This window comes from Dysidea avara, chromosome 5 (genome assembly GCF_963678975.1).
Source record: "Dysidea avara chromosome 5, odDysAvar1.4, whole genome shotgun sequence".
Classification (NCBI taxonomy): Eukaryota; Metazoa; Porifera; class Demospongiae; order Dictyoceratida; family Dysideidae; genus Dysidea; species Dysidea avara.
Window position 1 is genome coordinate 29,084,069 of NC_089276.1, and position 25,751 is coordinate 29,109,819.

Here is a 25,751-nt window from a genome sequence, read left to right on the forward strand (position 1 = left end):
AATTGGAAACAACAAGCATTATTACACAATTAGACCATCCGGTGGGCGTTAATTGGAACAATCGGTAAACCACCCCAACGATTCAAGCAGTATTGCTATGTGGCCTAAGCTGAGGTTGTATGAGCGGCATAAAAGTAGGAGACACAAATAATACAACACAAGGACAGACACTACATGGCTACAAAGTGTTACGTGACAAGTAAAACCTAGCTATTTAAGTTTTTCAGCACAAACTTCCTTCCCACTCCTCGTAAGTTTTTTGGCACAAACTGCTTTCCCGCTCTTTGTGGCATTCTTCAACAACACATGTGAGCCAATGAACCCACCAATGATTACAATTAGTCCCTGCATGGGCGTGCGCATACTCTATTAACACTGTAACCAACTTTTTATGTTAACTTCAATTTATTGGTCAGCTCTAAAAGAGGTGGGAGGCGGGGGCCTGGAAGCCGGGTAAGATGTTGTTTGAAAAACTGAAGAGGAGCATGTTGGGCCAAGTTATTGGCCTCAAAACTGGTTACAATGAAAGGAATTTACAGTACAGATCATTATCCAATACCATGGAACTGTATAGCCACACGCAACCATTTCCTGGTTGGCCAGGGCTCCATCAAGGCGCCAAACCACTTGTATGGCTTGCCACTGTGCTTGAAAAAAGCAGCTAACAAAAGCAGACCACTTTACCCTGGTCGACTGTGACAGTGAAATTTGATAGTGCATTCATAAAGCTTGTGTTTGTGTGAAAAATCAAACTTCCTGTCTTGGGTGATAACATCGGTTTTCACAGATCCAGTCACAAATGTGGAATCTACGTATTCTCTAGCAGCATACGCAGGGTGAAATCAACACAACTTCAGCCTATGCCAGACTGAAACACAGCTATGGGATTTTGAAGTCCTTTTGGCCATTGCGAAGGGACCTAAACCTGCTGTAACATTGATAGGCAGTACAAAAAAATTTTTTTTCTTGACCTACTACAAATATCAATCACTTATTTTACACTACTATAATATACAGAGGTCTTGTTCATTAGTATATGTACAAGAAAAAACTGACGCAGAAAGTTGTACTAACACTTTAGCATACCATACTAAAACCACAAGCGACGTATACCACCAAAGTTTCGCGCGAAGCAGCCAAATCTCTGTAAACAAAGGTTCTGAACTACTCTACTTACTTCAGTGAATGTCTTCTTTAATAATACTCACACAACAGTAACAAATTTCTTCTTGTTACAAGGCAATGGGCCTTAGTATGTGCAGCTGCCATCTTAATTATTACGTAGACACTAATCAATTGACACAATAAACAAATTTTTGTAGCAGGACGTATGGCTTCAAAACCGCGACTTCCAGTTAACCGCCTCAAATCAAAGGTGGCAGCCATTTTAACAATGTCAATGATAATAAATTTTAATTTGACTGTGTGCATTAAAATTTATTAGTATTAACACCATTGAAGCCATTTCTTGGCTTCCACCTTTGATTTCACAACTTCTTTTCACCCAGACTTTTTAAGGCTGCATCATTTTTTCATAGCTTGGCTGTTTTTGTGTGGATACATACCATATGGAGGGAAACTTTGGCACCATAAAAATTTGGCAAATTTGGCGAATGACCATATCTTCCCCATCCAAATATTTTGCTAGTAAAGAAAACAGCAAACCAAACATCGAACTAAACAATTTTCTACTTGACCAAGGGCTACTGGGCCAGGCATCAAACTAGAGCCAAGCCTGCCTCAATTACTTCAATAGGTAGCTAGCTGTATCTGTGATCCTCAAACCTCACCTCAAAACGGGCGTGACAAGTAGCGAGTGCTACCATATCAAGTACGATATTCACTATTCCAGAGGGTGTAGATCTACTGTCTATATAGTATTACCTTTTAGTTGATTGCTGACTCCAGGCACCAAAGAAGTGTGGCACTCCAGATCCTTGCTTCAGTAATCTAATCAATTAAATAGGGCGTGCGCTTTGCTAACAATTCGCCAAATTTTGCCAACTGTGATATTTTGTTTGATTCACCAAATTTTTCCTCCTCCAAAGTTTCCCTCCATACGGTATACACAGAAAATGTTCTTACCACTCCTTCAACTGATACAATAGAAATGTTAAATACAAAAGCTTATAAGCTATCAGAATCAGCTGTTTAGTATTACTACTATATACAGGGAATACTATAACTAAGGGTAGAAGTGATTATCATCATCATCACTGTCCTGAATTGTCCAGTACCTCGAAATCATCCTAGCTATATGTATATATTTCTGGTTCTCATTTCATGAAAAATTAACAATTAACTGTTTGTCAATCTTTCACCTCTAAAATATAAGAATCTGTGCTTTTAAAATCACAAGTATGATAATAATTAGGAATTTTAAGTTTGATCATGGAAATAAAACAGTGGTAAAGGTGGTCACCTACACCTGCAAATATACTAATGGATACTTAATCCATTTAATACCCATTAGTATATCTGCAGGTGTAGATGACCTCCCTTGTTTCACTGTATTTCTATAATAAATTTAATTTTTCCTTGTAATTGTTTGTTTACTTGTAGTAACATGATTATGACTGCTGAACTCACATATACTGCATCAAAGAAAGAATAGCCCATGTTAATGTAATTTAGCCTTTGAACACATGTCTCAAATATCAATATCCATAAAGTGTAGTTACCATTACACTTCATTATCAGCTACAGTCATTGTCCACCCCCTCCCACTTTCTGCTGCCTATGATAACCTCCATTATATGGGTATCCTCCACCAACAATAGAGTAGTCAGTTATGTGATGATGTACAAGTGTATTATGTTCCATTACTCACACAATAGGAATGGTCATCATTTGTACAATTGCTACAAACTGAATTATCTGAGAGTAAACAGAAAAATGATCAGTTGGAGGATGAGCTTACTCAGACACAAGGAAAAGTTTTTAAATTACAAGAAGAGATCACAAGGAAAGAGGTAACATCCTTTTACAGTAAATATCAGATAGCTTTAACTACTACGTAATTTTGTAATTTACTGTAGGAAGAGAATAGAGTTGCTATGAGTCAATTATCTGAGAAGGATTCACAACTGATGATGAAGGATAAGGAACTAACAAAACTCAAGGAAGACAACAAGCTGTTAGTGAAGCAGTTTAGAGAGAAGAAAGATAAGAGAAGGAGAGAAACAATACCTCAGGTGTGTTCCTACTAATATGATACTGTTTAATGTATTAACATGTAAACTACAGGACCAGCTGGTCCAGCAGGAGTTACTAGGAAGTGGTAGGTATGGGGAGGCGTGGAGGATCAGTTATGGTGACAAAACTTATGCTGGTAAGATCATCCACAAGAACCTCCTCCCTGGATATCCTGATACCAGTGTTGACCAGATCAACCAGTTTGTGGCAGATATTGAAAACATCTATGCCATATTTGGTTCACATGAACATCCTAACATTGAACAGTACTACACTATTACACAACCAACTCCTGATGGTCCTCCTATCTTATTGTCTCAATTACTGCCAGATAACCTCAACAGTTTTACTGCTAAGATGAAAGGGAAGCTACCGATTCATGTACAACTTGACCTGTGTCTTGACATGGCTAAAGGAGTACAATACTTACATGCCAATGGAGTGATACACAATAACCTCCATGCTGGTAATGTTCTGATCAGTCAAGATGGAAAAGCAAAGATTGGTGATTACATTTGCCCACAAAATTCTGAACTGAATGAGAAAACAACATTACAACACAAAAATTATATGTCACCTGAACTGATTAAGAACACTGCAATTTGTTCCAGACCTTCTGACATTTACTCCTTAGGAGTTTTGTTCATACAAGTAGCAACACAAAGTACACCCACTCCTACTGATTCAGAAAATACTGAACTATCTGAAGTTCAACGTCACAAACATCAACTATATGAGATCACTACCAATCCTCTACTACCAGTGATAATGCAGTGTCTAAACATCCTACCAGGCAGACCTTCCATTGATCAATTGTGTGATCGGATCAACACTGCCAAACAAAGTCCCCAGAATGTATTGTCTGATACTCTACATCATGTTAAGGTGAGATCATGTTATGTGGTCTGTAGTGTACTACTCCACTAAAATGGACATTGTAATGCTTGCTTAAAGCTGTCAAATTTCTGAGCAAAATGAGATTGACAGGATTTAGGAAGAATTAACATGATAAAGTATGAAAGGTGTAAACCACACTGTGGTAATGCTTGTTCATATTTAGCAGGTATCATTTAACAAACATACCACAAGGGAGCAGCCATTGTGTTACAAAATTTAAGTTAGTTATCAATTTTTGACTGGATGCACAAAAGCCTGACAAAATTGTGCATTTTTGAATTCTTTATTATTAATATTTGTAATTGTATGCTATGCTAACATGTCAGCCTTGTATGCCAATAACTTTAGGCCTTATAGTCTTACAAAATGACAATAACAGAAAGATCAATTTGTACAGCAAGTATAGTAAATAAATTACAGGCAATTACTAAAACGTGTTGTAATTTATGAACATAACGAGATACAGAGTAGAAACTTGCACCATCACGTTTGCCATGAATAGAGGAATCCATTGCTGGGTAAGTTTTTCCTTGTATCACATTTGTCCTCCACATCAGTGATCAATCAAGCACTATCACTTGATGTGAAGTTAGCAAATACTGTAATGAAACAAAGATTACCAAATTCCTCTTGAGTAGGCTAATAATAATATACCAGTTTTCACCATTAGAATTTTCTTTACAAATAAAAATGTACAGATATTTTTTTTGCAGAGTAACTATTTGTATGGCACTATTACATGAATATTTTTTGCTATTCGTACAGGAATTATCCATCATAACTCTAGAATCAAACACACTGGAGTGTATCCCTGTCCAGTTCAATTTTGAGACAGAAAATAAAGCATAACAAAATACACTGTTAGGCAGTAACTCTAAAATGTACTATGTGACCATATCACTAGCTGAAATCTACACACTGCTGTTTATCCAGCTTATAATATTTATAAACCAATTGTAATATTAGTGACTGTCTCAGCAAAAACCTGTCTAGTTCACACAAGCATGGGTTTTGAGAAAAACAAAATTTAACAAAAAATTGGTGAAATTATGCGTGTTACAAAGAAAATTTTACACAAGTTTTAATCAAGCCATTACTCAGAGAAGGAAGACTCAAATCAATTAAACCTATACACCATCTTATTCGCCTACTCATGCCCCAATAGTTTGTGTGTCACATGCATTTGTTTATGATGTGGTAGACGCAAACAAAATCATTGCCATTTCTTCAATAATACTGCCTTCATATGCCTATACGCAAGTAACTGCTGGACGAAAACTAAACCTTGGTAGATCTGCCAATCCATCCATGGTGAACATTGTAAGCCAAATCCCAACTCTGTAGACTAATCCAAACGTAAGTTATGGCTGCGAATATAAGTGCTTGTAGTTTATTTTTAGTATAGTCACTGTACAAAGCCAATAGTGAAGATGGTGCCCGTCTTGATGTTGTTGCCAGGGATTTTTGGGGTCGAAATAGGCAGCATGCATTTTTCGATGTCAGGGTTTTCAACCCTTTTACGTGCTCTTATTTTCGCTCCCAATTGTCCAGGTGTTACCAGCTTCATGAACGTGAAAAAAGACAGGCATATGATGAGCATGTTAGAGAGGTTGAGAGAGCTTGCTTTTCACCATTGATGTTTGCAGCTACTGGTGGCATGGGGCCCACTGCTACAACGGTTTTCAGGAAGCTTGCTTCAATGTTGGCTGAGAAGCGTAGCAATAATTACAGCAAATATTTGTTCTGGCTGCAATGTAGGCTTTGCTTTTCATTGTTAAGATCTGCAGTGATATGTTTGAGGGGTCATTGCTCTTCAGTTGGCCGTCCATCAACCACTAATATTGATCTGGCCTACTCCGAGGGTCACTTGGAGTCTGGCGGCCTTGTTTGATTGCTGGTATTTCCAGCTGTCCAGCACTTTAACAGCTAGTGCTGGGGGTGGTGGCAAGGGCAGTCCATCTAACCTGGGGAAAAAAAAAGTACAAATTGATTTCCTTGCTCTTCCTACTGTCTATAGTGCAAAATTACTCATCATAATCGACTGAAACTTTGATGAACTGTTCCTTGAACAATGCAGATAATACTGAGAAAATAAAAAAGAAATTCGGAAGTTGGGCGAACTAGGTGGGTTTTCACTGAGATGGTCATATTTATAATTGACTAGATAATTTTTACTTTGACAACAAATGTTACTGGATCTGAAAAGCCAACATAATTGCACAAGCCTACATTTTACAATATAAAGCATCTATTACAGTGGGTAAATACTTGTGTACAGTTGCTATAGTATTTGTATGGTAGTTATGAGATTAAATTAGACAGAAAAGGCTCCTGAACAAAAAGTGCAACACTATAGAAGATCCAACCCAGGATCCTCTACATTAGGCTACAGTTTTACCACTATGATATGCCACTCTATATAGCACCTCCCTAATTTTTACCTTTTAAATTTGACATTTATTAGATAGCTATGTGAAGAAGACACCAAAGCTGTCAAATGTAACTTGAGGTTTGCCTATTAGCATAATAATGTCTTTCACTGTCTGTATGGAGGTAAGTTTTGGTGAGTTGAAGGGTTGACCTGTTTCAAGCCTTCCAACCCTAGCTTGCCTCTAAAACTCACCTTCATACAACTAGGCAGTTTAGGGGCAATGCGTCGTGAATTGTGTATACATGAAACCGTTCAAGTTTATGATGTAATCAGAAACAAATCGCATCACTGTTATGGATCACGTGTGTCATTAATGTGGCAGTCTTTATTATATCTGTCCTTGTACGAGGTTTGTAAGCCAGATGAGCTAGCTTAGAGTTTCATATATCTAGACAGATGCTAAAAGTATTGAGGGGCAAACCTGAGCAAATATTTGAGAAGGTATAATGTGTGATTATCATCATGAAGTTCATTATACCAAAAAGGGGAAATTGATGGTTGGTAGCAAATGACTTGTTATCAGGCAAGGGCTCATTACATCTTTTTTGGCGATACCTTTCTCTTCTTTGTAGCAATAAACTATTGTGCTATTCCAGTGTCATCTCAGCTCTTTGTGGTATTCTTTTTGTCTGGCTCTTCTTGCTTGTTTTTGTTGTAAAGTTTCTTTATCACGTTTTGTCTATATAGGTCTCTATGCCTTCGTCTATGTCTGTCATCTTGATTTTCAAATGAGCATTCAACAGTAGCACCTTCCATTCCCCTCTGTCCTCGTTCATCCAGGGGATGGTTGATTAGCATTTGAAGCATCAGTAATCTACAGCATATATTCATTGTGTGATGGTCAATAGCATTAACCATATTTGGAGCATCAGTAATCTGTAAGTCAACAAATATGAAGAAAAAAACACACACAAAATTAACTACAACTACAATGCAAACTACTCTACAACTAAACTACAAGCACAATTACAACAGGGGTTTCAGGGAAAGGAAAATTAGTGTCCTCACACTGCAAAGCCAAGTACCATAAAATCATACGGGAATTGTTCGTCCATAAAGAAACTGAAAGCTGTTGTTGTAACAAATGTTTTACGAGCCTGTTTGGTTGACATACCAGTAATCTACAGCGTATATTCATCGTGTGATGGTCGATAGCATGAACCAACCATATTTGGAGTATCAGTAATCTACAGCACATATTCATCATGTGATGGTTGATAGTGCGAACCAAATACGGAAGTTAAGCTGTGTTTCATTACAGGAACACGACGCTCGTACCATGGTCAAATGACTACCGATCTGTGTGAGGCTCGCTCAGGCTCGCCCCAATTATCTTGTGTTACTACCAAAATCATACTGACTACACTTCACACACGGTTATGTAGCTATATACTGGCAAGCTACTGAGTCTCCCACCTTGAACTTCTTTCACCTGCCTCCAGCTGCCTCTAGAGTAGCCGCATTCCTGTATGTATAGCTACAAACACACACACATTAAATACGATTCATGTAAATACAGTTGATGTCGCATCAGTTTTTACACAACTCAGGCTCGCCCCAGCATGCTTTTAGCATCTGTCTAGGACTTCGCATGATAATTTTGAGTAATAGGTGCTGTAAGATTAATCTGGTGGCACTTTTGATACACTTATGATGTCGCCAAAGGGCTGCTTAAAGCTTAAGGTGAGGTACTTCAAGCAGTCAGTCATACGATGGTCGAATCAACTACTAATAGTGTTTTTTAAATTTATTTTTATTATTATTTTTCTAGGACCGGGTCACATACAACCAAGTACCTATACCAACGTGACAACCTACCCATAGGGCATGTATAAACAATGCCATAGCCAGCACTCAGAGCAGTGGGTGTGCTGGCAGAAATGATAGTGTGCATACACAGTAAAGAGTTTAACTGACATCAGAAAATCACAATACTAAAATGTAGCTTACACAAAAAAACAAGCAAACTATAGTGGCATTAAGTGATGTGTTTATATAAAGGACACTCAATCAAAAAGTAAGGCCACTATGGCCTACTTTATTCCACGGACTGGACTGGACTGGACTGGACTGGACTGGACTGGACTTGTGGACTGAGCTGGAAACAGCTTTTAAACAATAATCTAGGAATTATCCATCTCTTGCAACATTGAAGACACCACTATCGAGCTACAACTGCTGCTGCTGGCTCTTCCTTACAAATCAAGACACTAACGCATGCACTAATTAATTAGAATACACTTATGATACATGCCGTATTAGCAGTGATACAGCGTGATAAAGGCTATTCTTGTAGCGTAGATGTTTTCCTTTGTTGTTTTAGCACTAGTGTTACAGCTGTAGAGATGAGCTAGTAATTATTCTTAGCAGGTAGCGAGGTGGCACCACGGGGCGAGGTGCTGGGGCTATGCAAATAATCTGGCTCATCACTACAACCCTAACGCTAGTGTTAAGTACTGAAACAACAAAGGAAAACATGAACGCTACAACAATAGCCTCTGTCACGCTTTATCACTGTGAGTACACGTGTATCATAAGTGTATTCTAATTGATTAGTGCATGCGCTAGTGTCATCTGACTTGTAAGGAAGAGCAGTGCCAGCAGTTATAGCTCGATAGTAGTGTCTCCAGTGTTGCAAGAGATGGATAATGCCTGGATTATTGTTTAAAGCTGTTTCCAGCTCAGTCCACCAGTCCAGTCCAGTCCAGTCCAGTCCAGTCTGTGGAATAAAGTAGGCCGGCCACTGTGCACGACAAGGTGGTGAAGGCCAGCACAATATGATTCCAATATGGCACAGACTAAAGGCAAGTACCAGTACATCAGTGGTGTGGCTGATGTGTACATACTATGTGCATACACAACATTCTGAGTCATAGATGACATACTGGAGATACGCATTAAAGCTGTAGTGTATGCAGCAATGTATTATTGGCAACACTGATGGTTGAAAATCATTTTATTAGCAAGCCAGGTGAAGGATAAAGCTGTCCTGCAGCAATTTGGGACTCACTGTGCCACTTGGAAACACTTGTAAAACAAGGAGACACCGGTTATGAACGATCACAATAAACTTTGTTGTAACTAGAGGCCACTGATATGTGCCAGCAGTGTTGCATTGGCACAGTGATCACAGTCTATAATATTACGCATACACATTACACAACATACAGTACATAGGTACAGATTATTGTATATGCAAAAATTCATCTTATAGATCACAGACCATTGGCAACCACAGAAAATAATTCCAGCTAGCAAGCCAGGTGAAGTACAAAGCACAGTAAAAATGTACAAAATATTGAATCATTGGTCTGGCATTGGCACTAGTTGGCATAGTGATCACAGTCTATAATATTATGCATACACAACATACAGGAGATAGTTACACATTGTTGTATACGCAGCAGTGCATCTTCTTGTTGATTGCACATTATTGGCAACACTAAAGGTGGAAAAAATCCCAGCTAGTAAGCCAGGTGAAGAATGAAGATGTACAATAAAAGTAAAACATTGAAACATACTCTTCACCTCGTTGTTCACGAGCACATCAGCTGGTATCTGAGAACAACCAATGCCTGGAGCGCTCAAAATACAATTACAAACATTAAAACACACTTGTAATCTTCTTGTTGTTTACGTGTAAAGTGGCCTCTGGCTCTCCTGCAATCACTCGCAGATGTTTGCCAATCTTCTCCTTCACGAATTCAGAAATTAAAGCATGGGTGTGGTACTGGGAATTATATAGAATTACACGTATGTTAAAGTCATCAGTATGAACAGGTGCAATGATTATATGGTTGTGCCTTTGTTCATAGGTGAATCTATCCCCAGTTAGTTTGTCTCTAGGCCTCGTAGTTTTCTCAAACATTAATTATTATTTATTTATTTATTAATTATTTATGACATAATTTTAACCGCATTTCGTATTATTCTTAGTACTTGGTTGTACAACTACGCCCAGGGCACATACAACCAAGTACAACCACCATCTACAAATGGAGCATGTACAAACAGTGCATGACCAGCACAGTGTGTGTGTGGGTGGGAAAGATGCACATACACAGCAGCACATATAGTAAATATAAGTGATATATGTAATTGCAATCGTGAGGGCCTGCTACTATTATGTTGTCTTGGTTACCTGACCATTGAAGGCCACATCATACATTGTCACCGCCCCTCCTGCATTGAATCTCATGACTGCAAGCAATGAAGCTTAAAAATCCATAAAAAATTTAGTATCTCTACAGAATTTGTATCACATGATTCTCCTCATGTTAAAATTATATTGTTTAATGAGGATGAATCAGGACACTGGATTAAGACATGGCTGCTGAAGTTGCCAAGAGCGGATAAAAGAAGCATGCTGTCTGTCATTGGAAACTGCTATCTGAGAGTTATTTTTAATATGAGCTCGGCCACATGTCCTAAAATGATAACGTGATGCCATGGATACACTGCAAGATGAAATAAAATTTTGGAGAACAAATGGCTGCATGCAGCTGATCACTGTGAAAGATGACTGTACCTTCAATAGGATAAAAATCCACTACTAGAAAATAATGGATATGTCACCAAGAAAAGTACAATTCTTTTGTGTGGTAGCATTGCAGACTGTAACTATGTATAGACACAATAATATAGTTTACAGTATGTAGGTAAATAAACAGCAGCAAGTACAACCGCACAGCAGCTATCAGTCTAAGGGCACATTTTGTGCATGTTGTGTTTGTTATCTCTATCAGGTTATATGGGATGTAATTACGGCAGTGTTCATATTTCTGTCTCAAAGTGATCTCACTCCTGGCACTGAAAGACTTCAGGTTGAGAGCTACGCATTATCACACAAACTTATCAGCTGAAAACTATGCTGGCATTCTTCACACAATGGCCTGCCAGGACCAATGCAAATTACTGGTATCTGAGTGCCAGTACATCAATGGTGTGGCAATGGCATAATGATGTGTAACACAGCATATAGGAGATGCACTTTATACTGTAGAACAGTATGCAACAATATATTATTGGCACTGAACATTGGATATGGAAATAATTCAGCAAGCGAGCCAGATAAAGAATGAACAGAAGTATTTAAAAAATTTAAACATACTTGTAATCTTGTTGTTTACGTGCAAAGTTGCCTCTGGCTCTTCTGCAATCACTCAGCCTAGCTCACAGCCATTTGCAAATCTTCTCCTTCGCACAATGTGAAATTAAAAGATGGGTGTGGTACTGGGTGTTATATAGAATTACATGTACATTTAAGTCATCATCACAAACAGGTGTAATTGTTATACCACTGTTCTGTGGGCAGCTAGCAAAAGCCGGAGACCAATTAATTGCACACATAAATTTTTTATCATTTTTCAACACGGAAGACCCACTACTAACAGTGTGGGATTTTCCATGTTCATTGTGTAAACACTCGTGAATGTGATGTTCATACATACGATGGTCGAATCAACTACTAATACTGTGGGACTTTCCATGTTCATTGCATAAATGCTCGGGAATGTGATGCTCATATGTTCCACTGTGTACTGCCAGTGTGGGGTTTGCTCAGGCTCACCCCAATAACATTGCTGTTACAACCTGCCTGGTTGTGATACATGAACACAAGTTGTAGTACAGTGTCCATTACTCCCCAGTTGCTTGTTTATTCCTTTTACAGTGATAGAATAAAATCTGTGGATAGTTTTTAAGATTGTTCTCTCATCCACTGAAACACACATGATTTTATTGTACACAAAATAATCATGTGTTTCTGCAATCTTAAATGGCTTTGTAACAAAACAAATTCACAACGCATTGCCCCTTTAACCTCCCTTTGGAAAATCTAGGCAACACCAATATCAAGCTTACCACCACTGATTTCAAAATGTGGCACACTAACCATCATTCCACAGTTAGGTTGTAACTGTAGACTTTAAAAGGGTATTTAAATTAGAGATGTAGCATGGTGTGTAGGCAGAACAAAGGCTGCCATCAGTGATGCAAATCAGTTGTAAACTGATTATCTTAAAAATGGGCTCATTTTGCCAAACGATGACAGCTACTAATGAATTTAAAGGCATCAGAAGAAACCATATATCACACCACTTCAGGAAGTCACAATACCATATAACACACCACCACAGGAAGTCACAATACCATAATATTATATCACACCACCACAGGAAGTCACAATACCATATATATCAGGAAGTCACAATACCATATATCACCACCACAGGAAGTCACAATACCATATATCACACCACCACAGGAAGTCACAATACCAGGCTTTGAATTTGTCAATTAGTCAAGCTAATGAATCACTCTGAAATGAACATCCACAGCTTCAGTTTTGTACTTACTCGTCCGAATGAATGGGAAGCAGTACAACCACTGGGCTGAATTAGTGTCTATATTCAATGCTCTCGTTCTCCAACAAATTAAGATACCAAAGACTATTATATCACTGAACCACTCAGTGGTGAAGCAGTACAATGGGTGGACTAATTGGCCACTTGACTGATTGAGTGGATCATAGTTTTAGTGAAATGAGCTACCAAAGAATAAACTATCTACCAAAGAATTACAGTGTAACTAGCCATCAAGACAGTAGTAAAATCATTCCTTCGAGCATAATACTCAGCGATAGCCTGGCTTTATTGCTTATTCTGTGTTACAAATGGACACCTTTGATCTGCACACACCCCATTCCACAACATATCCATTCAGTTTGTATCTGATTTGTAACCACTCCATCTGTGGGTCTGCACAATAGACTATAACATGTACCAATTCGACATTTCTGAACTATTTTGATTGCAATCTGATCTAACATATTGATTACCAATCTACTGACATTGTACTGATCTGACATCAACTACATCATCTTGTGTGAGATGACCGACCTGCTACAGAAAGCTCATAGGATTTTACTGTAAGCTTATATATATGGCAATTGTAAGCTAAAAATATTGCTGCTGGAGTTAGTCCCAATTATGGTGTGACCTCAACTACACAACATAGATATAATAGGGCACCCACATCAAAGTGTTTCACTTCACTTTATTTAGTGCAGTGTTATTTTTTATTTTCTAGAAGGTTGGGCAAGTTTTTCAATGAACAAAACAAACTTATACCGTATGGAAGAAAAATTTGGCGACTAAAAACTTTGGCGAATGTGGCAATCAGAATTTTGGCAAATTCATAGCACTTCAATTACTTTTGGGGGCATGTGTGAATCCAAGACAACAAGCCTGAAGGCTGACCGGCAATTTAATTAGCTAATGTAGTTTCGTTATCTTGTGCTTTTCCATAGCACGCAAAGAAGATGCCAACAATTTTATTCTCCGTGTGGACTCCATGATACGTGGCTATCATGAGTATATGTGCATTTGGGAGAGCCCTAGTATGGAAGATCATTTGGTCTGCAAGTGAAATCCTGGTAATGTACACGATACTCACGCAGTGGCCATCAAGAAAACCATTGATGGAGAGGTAAAGATAGTTCCAAGGAAAATTTCAGCAATATGTTTTATATTTATGAGGTGTGGTGGTACTATTCTTTGCCATGCAAATGGACCTCGCTGATATTTGTCAGATTTGCCACAAAGTGGATTGGAAATACCCTGTGTTTTGAAGTTTATTGCAAGTAAAAAGAACACTTCCAAGGCTAAAAACCAGTTGGAGTCAGCATTGAACATTGAAGGAGAGGTCACTGTAAGTGTAGTCAATCAGGATAGTTCACAGACCTCTGATCTTGCCTCTGCTGACTCTGCTACTCTAAGAAAAGTTGACGATGATGCTAGCCTGACCGCCAGTAACAATGCAGGAGTGGAGAAATATGATGATGTGGTGGTAGTGACTGTTGATCTCACAGTCCATTCAGAAAGTTGCAGTACTGATTCACCATCACCTGCCAAAAAGTGAAAGCATTTTGATGCTAAAAAAATCATCATGAGAGAAGAACTTAATCATCATGGGAGAAGAACTTAATCATCATGGGAGAAGAACTTAATCATCATGGGAGAAGAACTTAATCATCATGGGAGAAGAACTTAATCATCATGGGAGAAGAACTTAATCATCATGGGAGAAGAACTTAATCATCATGTGAGAAGAACTTAATCATCATGTGAGAAGAACTTAATCATCATGTGAGAAGAACTTAATCATCATGAGAGAAGAACTTAATCATCATGAGAGAAGAACTTAATCATCATGAGAGAAGAACTTAATCATCATGAGAGAAGAACTTAATCATCATGAGAGAAGAACTTGAGAAGAACTTAATCATCATGAGAGAAGAACTTAATCGTCATGAGAGAAGAACTTAATCATCATGTGAGAAGAACTTAATCATCATGGGAGAAGAACTTAATCATCATGAGAGAAGAACTTAATCGTCATGAGAGAAGAACTTAATCGTCATGAGAGAAGAACTTAATCATCATGAGAGAAGAACTTAATCATCATGAGAGAAGAACTTAATCTTCATGAGAGAAGAACTTAATCATCATGAGAGAAGAACTTACTAACGTCAAAATCAATTATGCCCAATGATTGCTAAAAGCAAAGCATCCCAAGGTTAATGGACTGCATACAACTTTATATCAAGGGAAGATGCAAGAAATTGAGAACAGTGTCCAAGTTGTTTATTGCTCGTCAAGATTCCATTAGATAACAATTGTTACTCTGAACTGCAAAGCTGGGGAAGTAAGAGTGTTTGATTCCACATTCACCCACTGTGTGATAAACCGTCTATTGCGATCATCAACAATCTTGATCAGTCTGGGTCAGAAAAGCTCACCATCACTATGTGTAGGTGTCACAAGCAAGTTGGCAGTAAAGATTGTGGCTTATTTTCTCTTGCTTTTGCGGTGGCTTTGGTTTTCAATTCAAATCCTAGCAAACTGAAATTTCACCAGGAGAGAATGAGAAGCCATTTAGCAGATTGTTTCACTAAGGAAGTAATGATGCCCTTCCCATTGCAAATAACTTAATTTCTGTATTGTCATTTACTAGTACTGATCATTAACTGAGGCAATCAAGCATTCTTACATGCAATCAATCTTTAATTGTATTCATTAAATTTACATCATAATCTTTTAGCAATAATGTCAAACAACCTCTAGCTATATGCAGGAGACAATTCCAGTCTCTTTAAAACCATTGATTATAATCTCTGGATACATGGGTAGGCAGCATGGGGTTTTACCCTGATATAGTGGCAAGAAATCTCCAGCAAGTGATCCAGCTTACACAGCAGTAAGCTGTCTCTTATCATTTACTCTCACTGCCTCTACCCTCTTAGCTCCTTTGGCCTCCATAGTCCAGTCAGATGCTGGAACAATACTTAAACCAGGTTGATAATCAACTCTGCTAGAATTTCATCCATAGCTATTACTTGCTTGATCTCTAGCAAGTAATCTTCCTTCAGCTCAGCAAAGTTCTCAACAGTGACTTTTACCTTGATTGTTGCTTTGCGTTTAACATAACCCATGTTTTGTAGCAAATATTGTGTCCAGCCTTTATTGAGACCCACCCTTGACAGTAGATCAGCATGTTCATACCTCAAAATGCCTTCAGCAGAAACTATAACCACTGATGTATTGATACTGGTACTAGTGGACCTCAGTATGCAATGTGTTCTCTCACTAAGTCCATGCCTATTTTCAGAGGACGCCTATTTTTTTTTTCATTTCAAAAATTTTTAATTTTTTTGCACTTGGGATATCACCCTCAACACATATCTCTTCTTGATATTTATCCTTTAGTCAACAAACAGTTGTTTTATTCAGGGGTGGAAGCTGTGGATATCTCTCTGCAAAATACCTGATCACAGTTGTGGTTCCATATTCCGCGGCTTGACGTGCTACCATCAGCCTTTGCCCATCTGTAAGCACATGCTTTGCAGCTTTCTAGCTGTTCCTTCAGCTACTTTCTAGTTGGCACTAGCAATTACTCCAGATGGAATGGTTGAGCTTAAAAGCCCTTCAGGATCAGGTAAGGCAGCACTACTTGAGGGTGACACAGTATCACTACTGGCGTTGGTATGTTTGAAGTACTTCAAGACTGAAATAGCCATTCTTCACTCGACTTGTGCATTCTAACATCTTTTAGCACATGATAAGCCTGAAAATTGACGAAAACAACTTTCGTGAATTGCTGCTGATTGCCAAATTTGCCAAAGTTTTTATCACCAACTTTTTCTTCCTAATGTACCTAGTTCTATGGCTTCCCATACTGTGACCAACAGAAAACACAGTATTTCCACCTAAACGAAGAAGAGAAATGATAAAATAAATGCAGTTTGCTTTAAGACATAACGTTATTCATGCTTATCAGAAAGACTGGAATCAAATCAGTATTTATATACAAAAATCAATATTACCAATTTTGTTAAACCCTTAAGGTTACGAGATACTGAGCGACTGTCAAACAAAAATTTTATTATGTAATTAAGGCGGGCTTGGTGTTGTTGTGTTGTGTATCAGCTGGTAACAGGCTTAAATTGTTGGGAGAATCATAGCACGCTGATTGGACAGGTACAAGAAAACACACGTAACAGTACAAGATAACATAGAAACAACACACTTAGCAACTGGCGCACCTGTAAGCACATGCGTAGTTTTGCTGACTAATGGCGATATTTTCCTGAACCAAAAATCAGGACTGTCAAACTAGTTAACATTTTGTATAAACAGACTACTAGTCTGGCTTCTTGTCTAGGTCCTGACGGAGCCATTTGTTAGAAATAATGTTTCTAGTGCTTGTGATATCAATTTAAGGTGGCTGGGAACAGTTTCCGTATGGCTTCACCATGAAATTTACAGGGCCTAAAACAAGCAAGCTATCTTCACGAAGTGCATTGAACTAACAGAAATCTATGAAGCAGTTTGTTCTCTACCATTTACAACAAACAGGAGCTCTCTGGGATGCGTGTAGCGCAAGTTGCAAATTTAACCCTTCAAAGTGAACTCTTCCTCCGCGCTTGGCGCTATGGGGCTGGATTTGCTGTTAGACACTATTTACCTGATTATCTATCATTGTGCGGAGCTACTTTTCCTACCAGGTCTTTAGTTTACGCGCTAAAATTCGCCACTGCCAGGTCGAAGCGAATATTAAAAATCGGCTTCCGTACAATTGCAGCTTATTTACTACTGCTTTCCCATCCAAAATTCAACAGTCGTATCTTGAAAAACTGGCAACTAGTTCATTTTGTATAGAGGCTTGTAATAATAGCGCATGGAGATCTTGTTAAATGCTGTGATGATGTGTGCTTATGCAACATAATTATATTCATTTGCAAATGACAGGAACTGGTGGTCAACTACACTAATGATTATATTTAAGCCTCATAGCTAATGTGATTGCTTGCATAACACTTATGAAAACTGTTCTGAGCCACCTTAAAAATTAATTTTGTGACCACAGTGTCTTGCTTTAGGCCATATTGTAGTCATATTTCAGCAACTATACACATTATTCACAAATCCTCTTGTCAGTCCCTCACAAGTGATGTTCTTCAAACCTTAGAATTGTTAGTAAATTCTCATGGTTCTTCATTGGTCTGATTTTTGGTTCATAGTTTTCACTAATTGGCATGGGGACAACTCATGTTTCCATAACAACATTTGAATTCCATGTCGATTAATGAGAAGTTAAGAATGCATAAATATTTGATAACAATGCATTAAGAAAAATCAAACCCCTAATCATGAAAAATGATTGATAGTGTACATGTGGGGTTTACAGTATCCCATAACCTTAAACCTGCAGCTGTTTTATAAAACACAAGCACTGAAAATGCATAATCCAGTAAACTGGATCACAAACATGCCTTATAAAACAAAGTTTTATAGCACAAAAACTGTAATTTGAAAGTTAACACTGAAGCTTCGAATGTTCGAACATTTTATTAGTGAATATTTAAGGTAAATTTCAATATTCATCCCAGCCCTAATACTGATCTACCAATCTAATATTGGATCAACAGCCAATTTGGATGATTTAACATTAAACTCACATAATACAAAAAAAAAAAACCAATTGGAAATGCGCAATACCATGAAGCGTTCATCCAATCCTTGCAAAAACAGCTTTTATTAAATATCAAATAGTAAGCTACCTAACTGTGTATAAACTGTCAACATACAACAAGGAACTCACTCGCTATGACACTGACCCTTTCGCCTTCATATTGTCATTGTGCTGGTCTGACATTTTATCAATAACGTGATATCTATATATTAACTGAATTGCCATCATGTGAGGAACAAAATGACATCAAAAGAAAGTCAATAGCACAGAGTATGGCTGAGCTGTGGTCTTTAGTATATTCTTATGCGAAAAGGAATACAGAGGGTTAGTTCTTTTGTTCTTTCGAAGTATAGTGGGAAGCTCTGGGTTGGATGGATGTGACGAAGTATAAACTATTTAAACCAAAATATAACAGTGAGTAAGATGGTGTTTGTCACTTTTAGATAGCTTTAACAAGTTTTCTTGTATCTATGCACATCCTTCTTAAGTTTATCTTTCTAAACCTATTTAATAAGTTTGGAAGCATTCGCAAAGTGCATAGCAGCAGTACTGAATGACACGATCGATCGATTGCAAATGGGCGTGCCCACTATACTGCAATCATATACAGGTAAACACCAACTAATGGCTAAAAGTACGTTTTCCATGTATTATCTATCACCTTATAAGGTGCTTTTAAGGCTGCAACTATGGTAGCAAGCTGAACTGCGATGGTTTAAAAGTGGGCATGGCACACGAAAATCGATCACGAAGAGACGAATATTGATCACGCAAAAGGAATAAGCAGCTGCAATAAAGATAACAACATTTATTTGTAATTCTTTTATAGACTATGAGTGCATTACGAAGCTTCAAAAGATACTTTTATAATTCGAAGTTTACTTAACCTTTGAACCCACAAAACATTCGAAGCTTCGTCCCACCCCTAATCAGTACAACTCTTAGTATGTTGAAGTTCAATTATCACTGACACACTTAATACTAGAGTATGGGCTAGTTGAAGTTACTAGTACTTAGATTGGAGTGCTACATGCTACACTATACAACCTACCGATGTAATGCAGTAACTACTAGTTACAAATTATAACATTTGATTGAAATCACTCAATAAACTAGTCACATAAAGCAGTCACATTAAATAGCATACACAAACTACTCTAATAAAGTAGTCACATTGACTAGCGTACGCAAACTACTCAAATAAAGCAGTCGCATTGATTACTGTACACAAACTACTCTAATACAGCAGTCACATTGACTGAGGCACACAAACTACTCTAATACAGCAGTCACATTGACTAAGGCACACAAACTACTCTAATAAAGCAGTCACATTGACTAGAGTACACAAACTACTCTAATAAAGCAGTCACATTGACTAGCATACACAAACTACTCTAATACAGCAGTCACATTGACTAGCATACACAAACTACTCTAATAAAGCAGTCACATTGACTAGCATACACAAACTACTTTAATACAGCAGTCACATTGACTAAGGCACACAAACTACTCTAATAAAGCAGTCACATTGACTAGAGTGCACAAACTACTCTAATAAAACAGTCACATTGATTACTGTACACAAACTACTCTAATACAGCAGTCACATTGACTAGCATACACAAACTACTCTAATAAAGCAGTCACATTGACTAGCATACACAAACTACTTTAATACAGCAGTCACATTGACTAAGGCACACAAACTACTCTAATAAAGCAGTCACATTGACTAGCGTACACAAACTACTATAATAGAGCAGCCACATTGCCTAGCATACACAAACTACTCTAATACAGCAGTCACATTGACTAGCATATACAATAGTATACATATTACACAACTACCAAAGTGTAAACCATAATAATATTTGGGGCGAGCCTGAGCGAGCCCCACACTAGCGAGTCGCCCACGTAACTTTCGTCTCAGCGACCATGCCCAAAAAACTACAGAAGAAATCGGAAAGAGACCCTGAAATAAACGGACTTACCGTGAAATAAACGGCGTAAATCACAGCACTTCCATATATGTTCGTCTCATCGACCATGCCACGGAGAAGTATACGATGTAGATTACAGCACTTCCATATATGTTCGTCTCATCGACCATGTCACGGAGAAATATACGACGTAGATTACAGCACTTCCATATATGTTCGTCTCATCGACCATGTCACGGAGAAATATACGACGTAGATTACAGCACTTCCATATATGTTCGTCTCATCGACCATGTCACGGAGAAATATACAACGTAGATTACAGCACTTCCATATATGTTCGTCTCATCGACCATGTCACGGAGAAATATACGACGTAGATTACAGCACTTCCATATATGTTCATCTCATCGACCATGTCACGGAGAAATATACGACGTTGATTACAGCGTATGAAACACGTGTATCAGCGCGTGAATATGAAAATCACCTAAGGTTGGCTAAATGAATGCAGAAAAACGGCTTAGAAGAAGGAGACAGCTGTACAGATTGAGAAGGGACCGAGAAACACCAGAAGAAGCTGAAGAAAGACGAAGGAGAAACAGAGAATACTCCAGAACAAGATATGCTCGGCAAAGGGACACAATCTTGCAGCAGAGAAGGCAGAATTAGTATGTAAAATAATGAATCAGTCATACAACAATAACATTGATTTATCTATAATAGTTTTGTTTGCTTGCTTATGCTTTACGTTGTGTTATCAGATTTGTATATGACCACTATTGCTGCTATGCATGCTCCCATTAAATATGTTCAGGCTCGCCCCACGATGCTGTTTGCATCTGTCTAGTTATTAACTTTTACACACTCTAGTAGTCTACTAAACTGTGGAACAAGTCTTGTCTGAAGTTAACAATAACAAATTTAACCACAGACGAGACAGACAGCAACACACAACATGATAAGACAATGTGGTAAACTACATCTAATCAGCAGATCCTAGTAGCTATCATAATTGTAATGAGATGAATTTACTTATTGCAATTATTCACCACAAAATATTTTATACTCAATAGTTATACCATGAGCATGAGTGGTTATAATTCAAGCGCACAACCTGAAGGCTGCAGGCCCAAGGGTGAGTGTATTTATATATCAGACAAATCACTCAGGCCCATGGTACAACTACTATAATGTTGTACCAGATGAGTGAATAACCTATATGTATATGTAATAGGATGGATGGCTGTGGTATTGGGGATTAATAGTGTGAGCATTGTACACAGGAAGGAGTAAAATATTGTGAGGTGAGGCCGAGCACTATTTCCTTCCTGTTTACAATACGATAACTATTAATCCCAAATACCACAGTCATCCACTATATTGCAAATTAATCCGACAACCATAGCAACTGTTACTAGGTAACAGAAATTCAAAAAAATCCCATTGCAAAAGACCAATCGTACTTAGCAACCATCACTATGGTATCAAAATGACACATTTACCTTAGCAATGGTTACTTAGCAACTATATTGTTGCTATGCCATAAGGCATCTATCACTATGGTAATCAAGTTGGACATTTACTTCTAATAGAAACACATCACACTATTTTAACCAATCAAATTAATTTTACAGGTTTTTGTCAAGGGACCTTGACATTCTATTGGCTAATCGTTTGATGTATTTCAAAATAATATGTCAAGGTGCTATTGAGAGTATTATATTGTAACACATTCACTTGTTGCATTAGTGTGGGAAACTGCTGACGTGTGTTTGTTTTTGATCATGAGAATTATGATGGTGGATACTGAAATGATACAAACAATGACAATGTGGTTACTATACAATGGTTTTGAATGTATGGGTAATGAAACAAGCAAAAGAAAGCTCAATTGTGGGTTTATGCAATAAGCAAATAATTGAAATGAGGTTTGCATACACTGGGTGTGTTTTAAATACTCACTCTACAATGTAGATTATACGTGGCTATCTCAACAAAAACCCGTCTAGTTTGCACAACCTCAGAATATTTTCCTCAGCATTATCTGCATTGTCAAGGAATGGTTCACCAAAGTTTCAGTCGATTACAGTGAGCAGTTTTGGAATTACAGTGCTAGACAGTAAGAACAAAGAAATCAATTTGTACAGTGACTATACTAAAAATAAACTACAGGTGCTTACATTAGCAGCCATAACTTCCATTTGGATTAGTCTACAAAGTTGGAATTTGGCTTACAATGTTCACCATGGATTGGCAGATTAGCCAAGGTATAGTTTTAGCCCTGAAATCACTTACACATATGCATATGAAGGCGGTTTTGTTGAAGAACCGGTGATGATTTTGTTTAGGTCTACTGCATCATAAACAAATGCATGTGACACACAAACCATTGGGGCTACAGAAATGAAACTAAGATTTTCGAACTCCTCATGAGTAGGAAAATAAGATGGTGTATAGATGTAATCGATTTGAGTCTTCCTTTCCTGAGTAATGGCTCAATTAAACCTTGTGTAAATTTTCTATGTAACACAGGTAACTTCACCCATTTTTTTAAAATTCATTTTTCTCAAAATGTATGCTTGTGCGAACTAGACGGGTTTTCACTGAGACAGTCACACATTTGCATATGAATACCTTTCATTGCCAATGTCTTGGTCTACATATTAAGCAGACATTATGTCAAGCCAGGTGTCTAGTTTAAAACAGTAATACAAAACTAACCTGTTAACTTTTTATCTTTAAAAATCAGGTCAAAGAACTTCCTTTCAATATTTCACAAGAACTCAATCCCACAATCAATCCTGATAAGTGCGATTATATTACAGTAGAGAGATAGGAGAGAAATCTGGAATGACATGACATGATATAAACACTGTAAATCATGTTAACATTCCAGAACCAGTGTAATATGTGATATAGTGCACACCTTTGATCTGAGGTGTGAAAGTGATGTTATTTACCACAAACATTAAATGTAGATTGTGTAACCATGACAACCACAAATAAAGTAATATAATATACAAACTCACATCATTGTAGACTTTATTGTGAATAATCCATTTCTGTAGGAGTCTCAAGAGTTGGGACTTTCCCTAAAAAGTGAAAAATACAAGATGAAGTGGATCAAATGTCAGGACCTTCCAGTACCAATGAGGGGGGCACATGGTACTGTCATCAATGACATACTCTATATTGGTGGAGGAGACTGTCCAGATCATAATGATAGTTATTATGTGTTTGCCTACAACCTGAGGGAGAACAAGTGGACTAAACTACCAGCTGCTCTCCCACAATGTTATGGAGTTGTTGTCAACATCAATGATGTGTTATCAGTGATTGGTGGGTTGGACTATAATACTGGCAGGCCAACTAATAAAGTACTAACACTAGAAGAAGATAAATGGACTACCTTATATGGTGATATGAAATGTGCAAGGATCAGTCCTTTAGTAGTACCATACCACCAGTATACTATTGTAGCTGGTGGTAAAGGTGAAGATGGTGTAGCACAAGACAGTGTTGAATATTTTAATACTAACACTAATCAATGGACCAAATCTAAAACATGTCTCCCCCAACCAATGTGGTCCATTAGTGCTACAACCTGCAACAACTCCATAATCATCACAGGATATACTGGTGCAGATAACAGTCATTACAATACAACATACATTACTACTATAGATAGTATAGTACAATCTCATGATGATAACAACAAATGGAGTGAACTATGCCCTACACCATATTGGTACACTACCATTGTCCCCCACACCACACCTCCTGTTATTGTAGGGGGACAGGATCGACAATACAAGGCACAAGACAACATCATGTTATATGATGATACTAGTAACAGTTGGAAGACAGTAGGATCCCTCCCCATCAGATGTGCCCAAACAACAGTAGTTACACTAAATAACAACATCGTCATTGCTGGAGGGTGTACCAAAGGTGGGAATGTAGAGACTGCTAATTCTACTGCCCTCACCAGTGTAATGATTGGACAGTTGGATAGAGTATAATAAATATTTACTGTTTGTTGATTATTTGATATTTACAATAATTACTGTATTTTTGATATCTATAATAATTGCCATATTTGTTGATTATTAGTGCTGTACACCTACAAAATTTTTGTCACCGGTTAATTGCCTACCAATAATTGGCAATAACCGGTTAATTGGTTTGTTTGTATATTGGCAGACATAATGCGAGTCAACAAGCCTGCTGGAAGGTTTAGGGTGGTACCAAAGTGACCATCAACATCCTGTCTAGCAATAACAGTTATTACAATCACATATTTACACATTCTTCGAGGTTATGTTATGATGTTAACACTTGTCAGCAGGGGTAATTTATGGTTTACCAAGTGGGTGGGCAATAACCAGTTTAAAGGTTTCTTCACTGGTTATTGGCTGACCTAGACAACACCAGTTAATAACCGGTTAATTGGACACCAGTGTACAGCACTATTGATTATTCTGATATTTACAATAATTACTGTATTTGTTGATTATTAGACATTTGTGATGGTTGTATACAATCACTGGACTGGACTAGTGGACTGGACTAGTGGACTGGACTGGTGGACTCAGTTTTCTTTTCATTTCAGCACATATTTGGGTAATTGATTGTAGCTATTGCTACATTGAATGTAAAATATGCAGGTGGACCTGTCTACTTGGCACTATCTCTTATCTTAGGATCATGTGCAATTCTCTTCCTTGACATAATCTCTATTGTACGACTACCATTCGTCTTATCATGAAGTACAAACCATACAGCACATGTGTATGTAGTGTTGTAGTAACCATGTATCCTACAAGTTATAGTCATGGAGTCGGCTAAATTAAGTGGTGACAGTTAACTGTCTTGCTATTCGATAGCTGATACAAAGGTTCTATAGTTTTTGCACGACAGCAACAACAAGTGAAATCATGTGCTCAAGATTTCAACCAATCAAGTTGATTCAATTTGAATTTTAAACTATAATTACCGCATGTGACTTCAGTTTTAGATTTGTTGACGTGCAAGAACTATTAGAACCTCTATACATAGCTGAAGTTGACAAGTCTGGCACGATCACACCTTTCTTTAGTTTGTGTGTGGGGTTTCTTTAAATGTGGGGGAGTGGTCTAACTACATGAGACTAGCATACTTACAACCAGTTTCCCAAATATTTGATTTTAAAAGGGAAAATACCTAAGTCCAGTAGTCCAGTCCATCAGTCCAGTCCAGTGATTGTA

The 25,751-nt window shown here is 37.8% G+C and overlaps 1 protein-coding gene across 1 annotated transcript in view; it reads left to right on the top strand.

Moving 5' to 3' along the window:
• Positions 1-24,972, top strand: part of LOC136255168 (uncharacterized) — a 132,115-nt gene extending 107,143 nt beyond the window's left edge. Inside the window, exons 13-16 of the mRNA XM_066047887.1 lie at positions 2,838-2,972; positions 3,039-3,194; positions 3,247-4,080; positions 23,574-24,972. Of these exons, the coding sequence (XP_065903959.1) occupies positions 2,838-2,972; positions 3,039-3,194; positions 3,247-4,080; positions 23,574-24,527 (2,079 nt within the window). The 3' untranslated portion in view covers positions 24,528-24,972. The remainder of the gene's footprint in view (positions 1-2,837; positions 2,973-3,038; positions 3,195-3,246; positions 4,081-23,573) is intronic.
• Positions 24,973-25,751: the final 779 nt, after the last annotated feature.